At 38.6% G+C, this 16861-nt stretch overlaps 1 protein-coding gene across 17 annotated transcripts in view; it reads left to right on the top strand.

The window, feature by feature from the left end:
• Positions 1-16861, top strand: part of MCTP1 (multiple C2 and transmembrane domain containing 1) — a gene marked incomplete at its 3' end in the record, with an annotated part of 541466 nt that overhangs the window by 461820 nt on the left and 62785 nt on the right. For all 17 annotated transcript variants that reach the window (XM_082620971.1, XM_082620972.1, XM_082620968.1 and 14 more), the window contains one exon: positions 671-724. In XM_082620971.1, the coding sequence (XP_082477097.1) occupies positions 671-724 (54 nt within the window). The remainder of the gene's footprint in view (positions 1-670; positions 725-16861) is intronic.

Below are 16861 nucleotides of genomic sequence, written 5' to 3' on the forward strand. Positions count from 1 at the left end.
TACATAATATACACATTTGATTATTGAATACATCTCTTCTTTCAGTAGTAATGTTCATTCTCATAACGTAATCCATGTGTAAAATCACAGAGAATTAAAATTAGAGTTTCAGGTAATCCACAAAATGAACAAGTAATTCAGAGATGATCAAGAGTTGACACTATATGTCAGAATTAAAATTGGAGCCATGAAAGATATTGGTAGCTTTATGCCATAGCTCACCAGCATGAATCAATGAACAGGCATAGATTTTTATCTGAGGGTTTGGTGACAAGTAAATTAGAAATAGCAGAGCTGTTTTCTGCTTAGTTATCTAGCTCCAAATTTAAAGTGCCTAATTAATATAGACAGTGGAGTAGGTAAAAAAAGAAATCTCCTGATTTAAAGCATCCTTCAAATTAGTGTTAGTTTACCTTATGCATATTTCCAATTCTTTAAATTGTCACAGAACATTTCACACAAATAGGGTTCCCCTGACTGGGATTCAGTTCCCTGGTGTTCATCAATTAAAGGCATAGCATTTTCCTAATCCCTATCTCTAGATCAGATATTCCCTCTCAGTGCGTCCGTTTCAAATGTTAATAAAGTTTTCACTTCTAAAAGGTTCAAAATGACAGAACAAAATTCTCTCCTTTAAGAGCATGAAAACGACTTCTGTTTCTGTCTGCAGGTAGTGGAGGACATGCTAGAGGACGAGGAAGAAGAAGATGACAAAGATGACAAGGTAATTATCTTTCCCAGCACTTGGGTACCTGGGGATGGGGAAATGTAGACATGACACTGTTTTCACAGACAGTTAAAAAGGAGTTGAAGTGTTTGAGTCCAGAAAATTGGACAGTGCTGTTTATCATCCTAACAATGCCACTGCATGTTGCAAAGAGGGAGAGAGGGCTATAAATTGTCTTCGCTTTTGTCCAGAGCTGGGTCAAACATTTTTCTGCCAGGAACAAAAAAAAATAATTCAGCTTGTCTGGAACTTGATAGCTCTCACAAAGATAACGGCAGTGACAACTGTTTTTGAAGGGCAAAAATTTGTCCTATCTTGAGTATTACAAATCAGGCTACACTTGGGGGGAAGAGAGGAGTGAAAAAAATAGCAGCCTGCATGTGTCAAACATGGATATTGTCATCTGTAATTTTCCAAGAATTGCCCAGCAAAAGAACACATGTGCGGAGGGCTCCAGAGGGCATTTAAATAATCCCAGTGCTCACTGCCCTGGCTTAGACTTGGAATGGCCCGTGGCTCCTTGGTCAGGAAAGTCTGTTCAGAGAGGCTCGTATTTCGATTGCTGGTTGGCTTGGGGTTGGTGACCACAGTAAATAACAGCTACTTTCTGGGATTGCTTGGATTGTTTGTCCTCTGGGGAGAGGGGACAACTGGAAGGAAGAATCAGAATGGCCCTGCACCACTGCAGCAGTGGCTGAGGTTGGAAGAACAGCTTTCTATGGCAAAGAGGCTAGTGATGCTGGTTTATCATCATCTTTGGACACTTCTAGATCTAAAATCCAAAAAGTCTTAGGGTGCGATTGAGGCGGGGGAGTGACTGAGGAGGGAGTGAGAATATCATTCATTATTTCCACATTGTTCAGTCTATAAAACCAGATTTTGACCTTCATGGAATCTATCTGACTTCTGTTATAGTAAAGCACTGAAATTTTTTAAAGAAAGGAGAAAAACAGTGTACCTTAATTTATGCCCTTGACCTTTGATTCCAGTAGACATGTACACTTATATCTCAGTATAAGAATTTGAGTGCTGGAAGCAAGCATTGGAAATGTCAAAAAAATTCACAGTGATTAGTTAACTTCCCAAATGATTTTTTTCCTGACATATTCAATGCTGGAAGGAAAACAGAAACATACACGCACACACACTTTCTCCCTTCTACTGCTATTTCAAACATTTTTAAATTCATAGAGTTTTTATGTGAGATTTTTCTTCTGGACATCATTTAGTCATTAGCAACATCATCAAACATAAAGTAACAAAATCTCCTTTCTGCAAAAACACATATGTGCTTGTTTTTAATGTTGAATAACATGAGCATACACTTCTGGCAATAAATGATATGATTTATTGTTAAGGTCAGTTGTAGAGCTGTAGAGAGCTTGTATTTAAACTCAACATGCCAGCTCTGAATCATCATTTCTCTGCTGATAAACACTGAGCTGCCATCCATTTATGGCCATTTTTCCTTGCTTGTTGCTGCTTTATTATTAAAGCCACCTTAAAGGTCCATTCTGGTAGCAGGCATTTCCCGAGAAATGTTAGTAAGTGGAAACCCTTGGTGAAGTCTAGTACTTCAGTGCCCCTGCTTGAAGTCAACCTATATTTTTTTAGCCAGTTTGTTGATATTCTACACCACTAATCTCCCTTTTTGGTCATCTTTTAATAGAGAGGGTGTTAGGAGTGACACACTGTTAGATGTTAGCACACCTGGTTAACCAGTTCACCAAAACATAGATGTCAAGTAGAACATGCCAGGGTGGAAACAACCCCAGATCTCTGGAGTGGCATCTGTTGTTATCCAGTGTTTGGTTGTCTGAGATTGACACCCTGGTTCTAACGTATTTTCAGGTCTCGTTACCAAAGTTGATTGAAAGCGAGCGCTTAAATGACTGTGTGAATTCAACTGTATTCTTCTGTACAGGATGCCGACAAACGGTGTGTTTTCCATATGAAAGGATTGTGAGCTGATTTTCATAAATCCAACCCTTTATTTGAGTGATATATAAGGTTTTGCTTTTTTTCACTCGTAACGCAATTGATAGTATAAAAATCATATCTGAACAAAAAGAAAATTTCAAATGTAATAATTTACAATAGACTTTTAGGGACTTACATCATAGAGGGAAGAATCTTAGAGTGGAAAGCTTATATTCTGGAAATACAGTTTTTAATATAAGAAATGAAAACATGAAAGGATCCTTCAAGTTTCTATTTACCAGTTTCCGTCTCTCGACTGGCTCTCGCAGTGGTAAATGTAAGTCTTGGCTATCAGATGTGTCTGAGTGGGAGAAGGGTAATTTCCTACTTTAAAAAATTCATTGGTTCCTCTATTTAAAGTTTGTGTATAGAGTCATGCGTAATGGAGTTTCATGAGAAAACAAGTGTGTTTTTTGCCATACGAGCAGGTACTGACCTCTAGCTCTCATTACTTCTCTGTTTTCTCATATGGTATAATAGTGGGGTCAGGTCAGTGGGTCCTCTTATAGGATAAAAGTAAAAAAGATTAATAAATGTGCCAAAGCCTCACTTTAATTGAACCTGAAGCATATGTTGCAAGTATGTAAAATACATCCCAGATGTTTCACCAGGGCTAGTGTCTTGGCTTTCCCTGATTACCACAAGGCAGCTATTAGTCCTATAACCTTTGGACTTGGGGGTAAATGGGGTATTACGTGGCACAGAATGACAGCACCTGTTTTCCATTCAGCAAAGACCCCTGGAAGGCTTTGCCTAAGCCCATTCATATGTTTTCACTTAGCAGATTGTTGGGCGATTATGAAAAGTGTCTTTCTTTAGAGCCAGCATTGATATTAGTCACTCAGAATGAAAGGACAAGTCATTGGCTACTTGACAAGGTCCGTGTGAGCAGAAACTGAAGTTGTTCACTTCTTTTGAGCTTGGAGTGTTTTTCCTCAACATAATTACATAGATGGCATATATAGACACAGGTATAAGAAGTTGAAGCAAAGATGATAATTACTTAACAGAATAGTTTTGTAATAGCTTTTCTTTAGTACTGACTTTAGCACCTGGGAAGACTTTGGTTAACGTTGGTAAAAACAAAGTCATGATTTACCTGGATTCCCAGATCTTGAAGTTTTTCCACATTATGGACTATGAGTATTTTTTCATAAGTTCTTCCTTTTTACTAAAACAACTAATCATTAATCAGGTGAGGGTTTGTGATGCTCAGACTTATCCTTTATTCTAAGAATCCATTGTCCACATTTGCTTAAATCTAAAATTAGGCGGCTTCTCTCTTAATCCAATTCCATGGTTTTCACAAAGGCAGAGAATATGGGTTTTAAATGGTGAGTCTTAGTTGTAAATCATTGACTTGTTAATATTTTCACTTATATCTGCATTATGTAGTAGCTCTAGGTTAAGCTGTGCTGGAGATGAAATTTTTCTTGAATTAAATGTTAGAAAGACATCATATTGAATTCTCATTTGTCTTTGTTGTAAGCATTCTTTCAGCCATCAACCACAAAGTCACAGTTTGATCTGATTTTTTTACCTGACACCAAATTCTGCCTTTGTGGTTAATACAATATCTTTATAAATAAGGCTTAGATAAATTACCTACGTGGAACTATCAACAAACCATATAATAGTGTTTTTCACCATGTAACATATAATAATACAGTGGTCAATCTGCATAATCTAGACATCTAATTAATGAAGATTAGCTTTTGTTTTGTAGCTTTAAAAGTTTAGGCATGCTTCCCATGTTGTGTCCTACCCTTATAATAGGATCCAGCTGCAGTATCAGGAAGCAGCAGATAGAATGCAGGTTTTCCTCAGGAAAAACATGGATCCAAATGCATGGCATTCTAGTAATGTTTATAGAAAAAAGATATTAAAATGTTCAGACATTTATGCTTACATTGCTTCTCTTTTTTCTTCAACCATTATGTCAAGCTTACTGTGTTTCAAGATAAGTAGCTACAATGAATGAAATATATCTCAGTTACATCAGAACACAGATTATTTGCCTTAATTCTCAAGATCTGTATTTTCTGGTTTGATCCTCCAGCCCTAAACATGTATATAATGTACCCAAGATGCATACATCTCTGCATCTAAAATCAACTGTGAGGGGGGGAAGAAAGAGATAACTCTAATAAGTAAGTGGTATGAGACGAGCTTTTAATCTGACAAAACGGTATGTTCTAGTTATAGTCAATGACATAACTACATGGTGGGGAAATGGATTAAAGCTTTGGAGAAAGGCAGGAAAAGAGGAGACAAAAAAAAACCTAACTTATCTTTAAGTGGAATACCATTGTATTAGCTTATTAATATTTTATTTTTTATTTTATTATTATTTATTTTTTATTATTTATTTTAAAATTTTGTGGTTAGTATTTATTTGTAGTATTATTGGTGTTATTGCTGCATAACAAATTATCACAAACTTAGAGGCTTTTTTTATTTTAAAATATTTATTTGCTAGGACTAGCAATAGTTCATTATAAAATATTAAAATAGGATTTCTGTTTCTTTTTGTCATATTTTAATTTTATTGGAGTATAGTTGATTTACAATGTTGTGTTAGTTTCAGGTGGACAGCAAAGTGATTCAGTTATACATATACATATGGTCATTCTTTTTTAGATTCTTTTCTCATATAGGTTATCACAGAATATTGAGTAGACCTCCCTGTGCTATACAGTAGGTCCTTGTTGGTTAAATCTACCTTATATATAGTAGTATGTATATGTTCATCCCAAGCTCCTGATATATCCCTCCCCGCCTCGTTTCCCCTTTGGTAACTGTAAGTTTGTTTTTGGTATCTGTAAATCTATTTCTGTTGTGTAAATATGTTCATTTTTATCTTTTTTAATTAGATTCCACATATGAGTGATATCATATGATATTTGTCTTTCTCTGTCTGACTTTCTTCACTTAGTGTGGTAATGTCTAGTTCCATCCATGTTGCTGCAAATAACATTATTTCATTCTTTTTTATGGCTGAGTAATAATGTTCCATCGTATATAGGTACCACATCTTCTTTATCCATTCCTCTGTTGATGGACATTTAGGTTGCTTCCATGTCTTGGCTATTGTAAATAGCGCTGCAGTGAGCATTGGCATGCGTGTATCCTTTCGGATTATGGTTTTGTCTGGATATATGCCCAGGAGTTGGATTGCTGGATCATGTCGTAGTTCTATTTTAAGTATTTTAAGGAACCTCCATACTGTTCTCCATAGTGGTTGCACCAGTTTACATTCCCACCAACAGTGTAGGAGGGTTCCCTTTTCTCCACACCCGCTCCAGCATTTGTTATTTGTAGACTTTTTGATGATGGTCATTCTGACTGGTATGAGGTGATACTTCATTGTAGTTTTGATTTGTGTTTCTCTAATAATTAGTGATGTTGAGCATCTTTTCATGTGTTTTTTGGCCATCTGTATGTCTTCTTTGGAAAAATGTCTATTTAGATCTTCTGCCCATTTTTTGATTGGATTGTTTGGTTTTTTGACATAGAGCTGCATGAGCTGCTTGTATGTTTTGGAAATTAATCCCTTGTCAGTTGCTTCATTTGCAAATATTTTCTCCCATTTTGTGGGTTGTCTTTTCAGTTTGTTGATGGTTTCCTTTGCTCTGCAGAAGCTTTTAAGTTTAATTAGGTCCCATTTGTTTATTTTTGTTTTCATTTTCATTATTCTAGGAGGTGGATCAAAAAAGATATTATAGCGATTTATGTCAAAGAGTGTTCTGCCTATATTTTCCTCTAAGAGTTTTATAGTGTCTGACCTTACATTTAGGTCTTTGATCCATTTCGAGTTTATTTTTGCATATGGTGTTTGGGAATATTCTCATTTCATGCTTTTACATGTAGCTGTCCAGTTTTTCCTGTACCACTCATTGAAGAGACTGTCTTTTCTTCATTGTATATTCTTGTCTCCCTTGTCGTAGAATAATTGACTGTAGTGTGTGAGTTTATTTCTGGTTTAAAACCATATGCATTTATTAGCTCTCAGTTCAGTAGATCAGAAGTCCAGGTGTGGCTCAACTGGGTTCTCTGCTCAGTCTCATACTCAGGTATCAGTCAAGCTGAGTTCCTGTCTAGAGGCTCTGCAGAAAAATCCACTTTCAAGCTCATTTAGTTTGTTAATAGAATGAAGTTCCTTGTAGTTGGAGGACTGAAGCCCTTGCTTTCTTGTTGGCTTTCTGCTCTTCGTCTCCACTTTCCATAGCCCCATCCATCTTTATATCCATCAGTGGAGAATCACCCCTGTCTCAGATCTCTTTCATACTTCAAATCTGTTTCTTCAGGAAGACCCCAGTTGTTTTAAGGGCTCACCTGATTAGGTTAGGCCCACCAAAGATAATCTCCCTTTTTAAAGTGAACTGTGCCGTGTAACATAACCTAATCATAGGATAACTATCCCATCATATTCCAAAATCCCCCTCACACACAAAGGCAGGGGATTATTCAGGACATATACACCAAGAGGTAGGAATCTTGGCAGCCCTCTTAGAATTCTGCCTGATACAACCATCTAGTCCCACCCATGCTCTAGAACAAAAATGGAACAGTCTTTCCATTTTTTGTTTTGCTAGACCCTGATATAACTGTCCTACGGTAAAGAAATTAGAAAAGCCTGCCTGCCTAGACATGTCCTTTCAAACATTATAGGAAACATCTCATACCAGAGGTATAAACTGAGATATATTTTATAGTCATAGTACAATATGTTCCACTTGCTTATTATCTAATTTACCTCTGCAGTGAGAGTGGTTGGGCATGCAGAAAGCCCGATGGACTCTTTACCCTTGTTGCTTCCTTCTGGGGAGAAGAGCAAATAAGAATAAAATTGGCAAAAAGTGGGAAAGGGTCCATTCCTCCTATTGGGAACCTGTTGATGCCTGGACCCACTGAGCAGATAGCCTACCGACCTCAAGTCAGTAGAAACAGTCTCTACTACATCTAGAATCATAGCAAAATTAAAACTGGTGGACACCCAGGATGGGCAAAAGAAGGCTGCCTTGCTGTCCCATGGCCTTCCATCTCCTGGAAGGCAGGAGGCCTTCTGCCTGCACACACGCAGTTCACTCCCCCATTTGGCCTCCTCAGGAGCTGCCTGTGCACAGCCCTTGGGCCAGAACCCATCCAGCACACATGGCTGGCCCCTGGAGCCAGACTCCGTAACACTGTGACCCTGACTGGGGCATCAGGGGATGTGTCCACAGTGACTGAGGTTTGCTTGATAGGTGGCATGGACCAGAGTCCTTAGCAGGAGTCTAGGATTAGGGGACTCTGGCACCAGGGGCACCAGGTGTTTCTCATCCCAGGACCCCCTGATGGGCCAGTGGAACTTCTGCAATTACATGATTACTTTCTTTGAGCCCCTGACACTCAGCAGATCCCAGTCCATCCTCTCCCTGCCCTTTCTAGACCTCATTTTAAAATGAGGAAACCATAGTTCATACAACTTAAGTGAATTGCCACAGGTGATATAGACAACAAGTGGCAGAGCCAGGGCTAAAACTCAGGTTTCCAAGTATGGCATCTTTGCCCTTCCTTAAGGTTTTCCACTAAAAAAAAAAAAAAAAAAAAAAAGTAGATGCAAATTATCTCAGGGATGATCTTTAGTAGCACAATCAGAGAACATACTATCCAACCCATCTAGGGGCTGTTTACATCTAGGTTTCCACTTCTTCTCACTGTTCTCTTATGCTTTCAGCTCTTTCCCATCATACCAGCTAAAGGGCTATGTGGTAGGCAGAATAATAGCCCCTCAGAGAGGTCCCTGTCCTAATCCCTAGAACCTGAGAATATGTTATACTACATGGCAAAGAGGCATTAGGTAGCAGATGAGATGAAGGTTGCTAAACAGCTCACTTTACAATAGGGAGATTATCCTGGATTATCTGAGTGGGCCCAATATTACAAGTGTCCTTAGAAGTGGAAGAGACTCTCAGAGTGTGCAGCAATGGCCAAAACCAATGCTCAGAACCTTCCCAGCAAGAAAGAAGAGCTGCTGAAAGATCTGGACCACCTGAAGGTGGAGCTCTCCCAGGTGCACATTGCCAAAGTGACAGGCGGCACATGGTCCAAGCTCCCGGAGACCTGAGCTGTCTGCCAGCCTGTCACCCTTGTTCTTACCATCATTAACCAGATTCAGAAGGAGAACCTCAGAAAGTTCATAAGCCCCAGGATCTGCTGCCCAAAAAAGCATGTGCCCTGCACCGCAGGCTCAACAAGTACAAGTACAAGGAGAACCTGAAGATCAAGAAACAGCAGCTGAAGGAGCAGCCATAGAGGACCCACCATGGGAACACACAGTCAGGGCCAGAGCATTGGCATTAATAAAACACACACTGACTGGGGGCGGAGCAGGGAGGTGAGCGGCTGTACTGGCTTTGAAGGAAGAGGAAAGGGGCCATAAGCCAAGGAATGTGGGCAGCCTCTAGAAACTGGAAAGGCCCCTAGAGTCTCCAGAAAGAAATGCAGTCTTGTCCACATCTTGACTTTAGGCCAGTGAGATCCATTTTCAACTTCTGAACTGCCGAATTGTAAGATAATAAGTTTGTGTTGTGTAAGCCTAGGTTTATGATCATTTGTTACAGCAGCAATAGGAACTAATACAGGTACCTTCCAGCTGCATTTTCTATACTTCTCAAAAAAAATGCTGCATTTTAAAGCACTAGATCTGAGTTCCTGTTTTTTCCGTATTATCTTAGTCCTACTCTTCTGTAAAAATATGGCTCTACAGTTCTTCATTTAATATGGAAACTGAAAACAGAATCTAACAAAACAAATATTTTTATCCAAATTGCCTTAGTTTTTATTTCAGAAAAGTTTGTCCAAAAGGAGAGTGGGTTAGAGCCCATCTCTAGTGCAGTTGGTTACTTTCCTTTTGAGGAACCTCTATTATTCATTGGTGAGTGGAGCACCAAGGCATGGTTAACTTCATTTTTCAACAGAAGTTCACTTCCTCACAACATTCATTCCATTCCTTAAAATGTTTCACTCTACAAGAACCAGGGCAGACGGTACTACTCATTTAGGTCACAGACCCTTCCAGAATCTAAAGGCAGCTGTAGACATTCTCCCCAGAAGAAAACATATAAACACATATACAAATAACTCTTTTGTGCCATTTCTTTGCAATGGAAATTGAATTATTTTTACAGAGACTATAACGTATCTTCCTGAAGTCTTATCTCTGTTGTTCTCACCACATTTTTCTTGACATTAATGCCTATTTTCCTCAAACACCTGAGATAAATGCAAATTTTTCAAGTAAAAATAAAGTTGAATTCAGCTCAAAAGTAAGCTTCTACAAGAAGGCTGATGTTTGGCTTTGATATTAAAATTACGGAGTGGTTTTTTTGACACAGCAATAGGCTTATTATTTTTGACATCTGTTTGACTATGACTTTTCAGTTTCACAGCAATAAGTGCTTAAAAGACTGATTTGGCAAAAGAAAACAGTAACAAACAAAATGGGAGCTGCTGTGGCTTTATTAGATAAAGGTTAGGCATAGTGAGATTCCTAGAGTTCTCCAAAATCCTTGTTGAGATCATGCTTTGAGAAGTCTGCATCATTAATGCTTTGTCATTTTTTGTTTTTAAAGGATCAAGTATTCATGGTTGCATGTTAAGGTCATCAGAGGCAGGATTAGCTTTCAAAGGGTTATCTAAGGATTCCAGCTGTCTATGGGTTTCTACCTGTAAACAAATTGGGAAGCTTTGTCGCTCCTTGTTCCAGTTTGCAGAAGCCCTTCTCCAGCCTTGGAATGTTTAGGTAGCTGTCTGCCCCTCCATGTGCCCCTCCAGAGTGGCTGTTGAGCTAAAAGAATTTAAATGAAAAGATTGATTACCTAGGTAATTTGGCAAGAATATCCATCAAGTAAAGCTAACTATGATTGGACTATTTCCTTTTGGGTTATTCTAATAGTTGGATTTCCTTTGCCTCAAAAAAGAGGAACTTTCATTTGAAGGTCAACCAAACATTTGAAGACAGGTCCTCTGGAAAGCTAGTTAACTTCTGTATTGCAGAAATGAACTGACTCTTCCACTCCCATTTCTTGACAAAACTTCTTGAAATAGAAGTGTGTCAGCCCTGGCTCTCAGGAGGTTGACAACGTTCATAGAAAGAGAGACAAGTTTTTCATGATCGCTGGCAGAGTCGTTGACACTGGCTGACACAACTGCATGTTGAGATGAGGAGCATGTTTTTCACCAAAGCAGCAGAACCAGATGTGTTGCCAAGCATCACAGATGCTCCATCTGAGTGCAGAGTGCCAAGATTTCTATTCTGCCTGAAAGTTTGTTTGGCAAAGAAATTCTTCACCATGTTAAAGACGTTGACTCTGCAGGTTCTAAAAGGAGTTCACGAAGTAGGAATTCTTCCTTGATTGTGATAACTTGCCAACAGGAGTTGGCTATGCAAATGGAGGTATCTATTTTCTCTAAGTTACATGCAGAAAATGAAATATTAAAGAAAGGTCAGAAACTCTGTAGTGATGACATCATTTGATGAGAACACAACTTCAAGAAATGTGTGGCTTCACCAAAATATTTCAGTGGCCTCTGGGTTATTTCTCTTGGTGATATGTTGAACTCAAAAAATGTTTTAATACAAGTCTTTTTTCTTGGGGAAAATCCAAAGCCAGGTAAAGTTCCAGTCTGTAAAAATCAAGATATTTTTGTATAAAGAAAAAGATCCACAATGTCTAATAGATTTTTAGAGTACACAGCCTAAGGTACTCCTTCAATTATATTGGTTCCATGCTTCCATGGGCCAGAATCTTGTCACACAAGAAATACTGCACTTTTTGTGTTTCATCACACTCCATAATTAGTGTAGAATTAATAGATATAAAAACTTCATGGTACTTTTTTTTTCTTTGAAATTTTCCAACTTTAGCTAGACTCAAAGTAAACAAAGATATATGGCTATAATCATGTTAGCAGGGTGTGTTTTCTTAGATTCCTATCAACAGGAAACTAATCTAGAGGTCTTAACATGGTAGTGACAATGGCACCTGTCTCTTTACCTTCTATAGCATCTATGGCAGATTGCCTTCTGTTCAAAATGTACTTTCCTGCCTACTGATCTCAGACTTGGCCACGTAACTCACTTTGGCTGACCCATGCCACTTCCCAACATGAAGGCTCAAGAGCCATCCTTGGCTCTGCCATTTCTCTTTTTTGCCCCCTGAAACACAGCTGGAACTGTCCATGTAGGAGGTCTTCAGTCAGCCTGAGTTCTGGAATAAAGAGGACATGGAGCCAACCCATATGGACAGGTAATGTGAGCAAAAAATAAGCCTTTGTTTTTACAGGCCTCTATGATTTTGAGGTCTTTTTTCACTGCAACATAATTTAGGCTAGGCTGATAGATACAGCATTCTATGCCATATCCTCGGCTTGAATCAATGTCCTGATATAATTTGACAAACTTTTTTTTTAAAAGCAATCAAAGTCTCAGATAGGAAGTTTTAAAATGTTATTTTCTTCCTAAATTCACAAACATATTCCCACCCCTTGAAGCCCAATCAAAGAGAAATATGACACAATATGGGCCTTTCAGGAGTCACTGTCTGGTGGGACCCTTGGTGATGTAAACTAATACTTGTAATACAGTGAGAAAAATGCTATAATAAAGTTGTGCACAGAATCTGGGTGAGAAAAACAGGAGGGTGACCATCTTCATAGGACTGTCTGCAAATGTTGCACGGAGAAAATGGCATTTGGTTTGGGTCTTGAAGGATGAATGAGGGTGTATGAGGAAGTGTGGTGTGTAAAGTCAAGGAGTATGTGGGGTAGTAGGAGCAGAAGTGGAGGAAAATGACACTGGACAGGGAAATTTAGGGTTGTGAAGGCTTTAGCATCATCTAAGGAATTTGAATTCTATTCTCCAACCAGTGAAGAATAAAAGGCAGTTCTAAAGTAGAGATTTGTCATGATGAAACTTGTACTTTATAAAGGAAACTTTGGCAATGAGGCAGAGGATGGCATGAAAAGAGATGAGACTTGAAGTGGGGAAATAGGCTAGAAGGTTCTACAGTTGCTCCGGCCATCAATAATGCCATCTTACACCTAAATGGTAATAATGACAATAGAAATAAACAAATTTGAGAGATATTTTTAATAGTGACTGTAAGAAGATTATTGAAAATTTTTATGTTGGATAGAGTAAGGGGAAATTGAGGGTTTTGGATGACTGGGAGATGCCTAGCTGAGGCATCCTTATGTGTATGTAGCACTTCAGTGTTTCAAAGTGCTTTCCCTTCCTTACCTTATTTAATGTTCTCGATGACTCTGTGTATTGGCTTATCAAGTATCCTTCCCATGCTTCAGTATCAGGAAGATTAACTTGGCTAGTGAGGAAGCAGCTAAGATTAGAAACCAGATAATATGACTAAATTAGAGAAGTAGTTGAGCCTAGAAACCAGTTAACTTATCTAATAGAGGAGAAGCTAAGACTAGGAATTAAGTAACTTGTCTGACGATGAAGAAACTGAGATGGGAAAAGAAATCCTCTCATGAATTTTCCTTCCCAGCAAAGCCTGTTGACCCACCTAGAGATGACAACTAGGCCACTTGGAATGCAATTCTGCAGAGCCAGAGCCTGTTCTGTCCAGTATAGACAGAGAAAGTGTCCTATATGCCTACCCCAGTCCTCTTTTCCCTGTGTTCTAGGTCTTGAGAGAATGTTTGGAAAAATGATGGCAACAGGTCTATTAATAGTGCCTTTTTCCCATTCACCCATTCAGTGTGCTTCCAATAAGTAAACACAGATCCAATGGGGAAGCAAGAAGTATGAATGTAAAAGGAGGCCAAATACTTTTGATGCCTCAAAAGTTGGTTCAGAGCAGAACATATATAGTAACCGTGCTTATTCTGGCCTTTATCTAAGAGTCACTAGGAAACTATGATGCTGGAGGAATATGGGTCAGTTGAGAACCAGCTACTATTGTCACTATTTTTCTGATGAAGACAGAAACCTCTGAGGCATAAAGTAACTCACTAAAAGTCACAAAAGAAGTAAAACAACCAAACTTCAAACTCTAGTCTGTTGCCTCCAAAGCCTACCATTTTTTGTATAACAGCCTTACCCAACCCCCAGAAAACAAAACTTAGTGACCTAAAGCAATAATTTTCCATTTCTCCGCTATGCAGTGCGTTGACTGGGCTCACCTGGGCAGTTCTTGCCTAAATCTCTCGTGTGGTTCCAGCCAGATGTCTGGGGCTGTGGTCATCTAACGGCTGGACATTCAAGGTGGCTCAGTCAGATGACTAGAGGTTGTTGCTGGTGTCTCCTAACATGGCAGCTGGGTCCTGAGAGGGAGAATTCAAAATCAAGTGTTTCAAGAGGTCCAGGTGGAAGCTGCAAGGCTGCTTATGACCTAGCCTTGGAAGGTTCCAGAATGTCACTTCTGTCATATTCTATTAGTCAAGCAAGTCCCTAAAAGCAGCCCAGATTCAAGGAGAGGGTGAATTCGATTCTCCCTCTTCATCAGGAGTGTCAAGGTCATATTACATAAGAACCTAAAGGATAAGAGATGTTGTGTGGCCATCTTTCAAAAATAAAATCAGCCACAACTTCCAAGGAGCAAAAACTTCTAATAGATGTCCTGTAGCCTTCAGGAATATGGAGCCGATTACCAGGAGACTCTCTCTTTGTCTAAGGTTTATCTGCATATAGTGCTGGATTAGGTTATCTCAAAAATGAAACAAACATAGCACTTTCGAATTGCCAGGTATATCCAAGTTTTATCATGCTATTTCTTTTTATTTCACTTTTGTTTTTGCTTTATGAAAGGAGAAGCAACAAAGGATTGACTAAATTGTCATTCTCAACTTCTCCACTGAAAACTCAAGGGGCTCCCTAAATCTCTCCTCTTTTGCTTTGCCCATAGATAAAGATGTAGTCCCCAAATTTCACCTTCTACCTAAGCTCTCCCTTGAAACTAATTTGGGGGTGGGGATAGGAAGGAGTTGTAAAGAATCCTTTTTAAATTCCTATTTAAGTTGTAATGGACATTCATTGTCCTCCACCTATGGAGGATGAAATGCTAGTCCTGTGTTCTGGAAGTACTTATTTACTCTGCCTGGCTGCCAGAAATAAAAAGCCAAGTGAGGAAAAGAGGTGGTACAACATTTCCGTCTCAAAGCATAAGAGTTTCTACTTTTTAGAAAATGTACTTGGAATTGCCAACAGTTCACATCTGGTATTTTATTAATTTGTTCAAGGACATTTCTCATAGGATTTCAAAGATCACTTATATCTCTAAAAATTGTGCTGTAAGAACTCTGAGTAACTCTGTCAAGCCTCTTTTCCAGGATCTTTGAAGCTAATGTTTCTCTGCTGTAGTGAGGTGACATTACGTGGATGTTAAAATCAACATTCAGCACGTTATGCACATGAATTCTGTTTCTTGGTTCTGGTTTCTTAGCCGAGTCTTCTGATCAGCAATGATTTTGAAATGGGGACAGCATCTGTATTCTTTGTGATTCCACACCTGAATATTTTAGAGACACACACGGCAATATGATAAACGAATATACAGCTGCTGCAGTCTGATAATGTAAGATTTTATTGATTATCCAACAGAGTAACTACCCTAGGTATTAGATTTGCTTGTCTCAACCTTCAGTGCCTGGGGTACTTGAACAAGTTCTTTTGCATTGAGTTGACCTCGAAGTCACATAGTTTCTGAATCAAGGTCCTCGGATTTCATACTTTGGCAATTTCTTTCCTTTCTAATGGGGTATATTAGAGAAAATGTGTCACCTTTTGCACCATGTAATACCAAATCAGATCAGAATTCATGCACAATTATGTCAGTGGAAATCTAATAGTACAGGCTGGCTTATCTCTAGATAACACATGGAAAAATAAACTTCCACAACTGACAGATTTACTTGATTTTTTTTTCAGATAAGTTATTTGTAAGTAATCGAGCTAAAGAATGTAACTGGATTATTTTTCATTCTATAAAAAAAAAAAAAAAGACCCTCAATGGTAAAATGGTTGCTAAGTATTCAAGCTCTGTCACTCTGCCTTTTTCTCCCCTCTTTCTCTTTGAAAAAGTTCCTGGATAATGAATGCAGGGAAAGAACCAAAGAAGAAAAAAAAAAAAAAGAGAGAGAGAGACATTTTGCATTAGCTATATTTATTAAGAGAACTAACAACTTTAGGCAAACAAAATTTACATAAAACACTTATGTGAAAATAACATTCGTTGATAGTTAATGGCATTTAAGTAACACAGGTTATGTGGTAGTCTACCTGGGAATGATATTAGGCTGTCTAAAAAGCATTCATCTGTGTTTCTCTTTTATAATCAGGAAAAGTCAAAGCCCATTACTAATCTGAAGTCTTCTTGAAACCAATTAAAATAATTTAGGATAAGTTGTACTGCAAATGTGCCTTTTAAGTGTTTTAGACTTAGGATGTCTTAGGGATGTTGTAACCCCTTTTAATGTTACTATTTATATATAACTACCATGTGTATAGTATTACACCTTTAATGCACTGTATTAGCTGTCACTTGAAATTAAGTGCAGGCGTGTTCTTTTTTGGCCTTCAGTTTCTCCTGCATTAAACGTTTAAATAATGATACTAGTAGTAAAAGGGTAGGTAGCATTCCCAGCAGAAACTCTCTTCTTCTTCTGGTTGGGTTGTGTTCAGGTTTCTATGTGAAAGATACTGTAATATCAGAATCTCTTAGTGTTTACACACCTGGTGTCCAGAACTCTACCTGATGTCTTTTCTCGGGAAATTAATGGAATCAAAGCTTATGTTAAGCACATTTGATAGATATGCCTTGTCTGTAGAGATCTGGTGATAATTCCATCAAAATTTGTCCCCAGCTGGTCATATATTTATGCATTTTTGTATCTTCGTGGTTTTCTTCACCAACTCTGCTTGTATCAGTGCCTTCATTAGAAGATCAGGTTTTGAGGATTTAGTAATTCACCTTGAAACTGTACTAGAAGTTGAATGTATCAAGCATGAGTTTTCTCCACTCAGCATGAATTCCGTAGCATTAAAAAAGGCAAACACGGGCTTCCCTAGTGGCGCAGTGGTTGAGAGTCCTCCTTCCGATGCAGGGGACACGGGTTCGTGCCCTGGTCTGGGAAGATCCCACATGCCGCGGA

The sequence above is a fragment of the Mesoplodon mirus genome (assembly GCF_964341445.2).
Source record: "Mesoplodon mirus genome assembly, chromosome: 5".
Lineage (NCBI taxonomy): Eukaryota > Metazoa > Chordata > Mammalia > Artiodactyla > Ziphiidae > Mesoplodon > Mesoplodon mirus.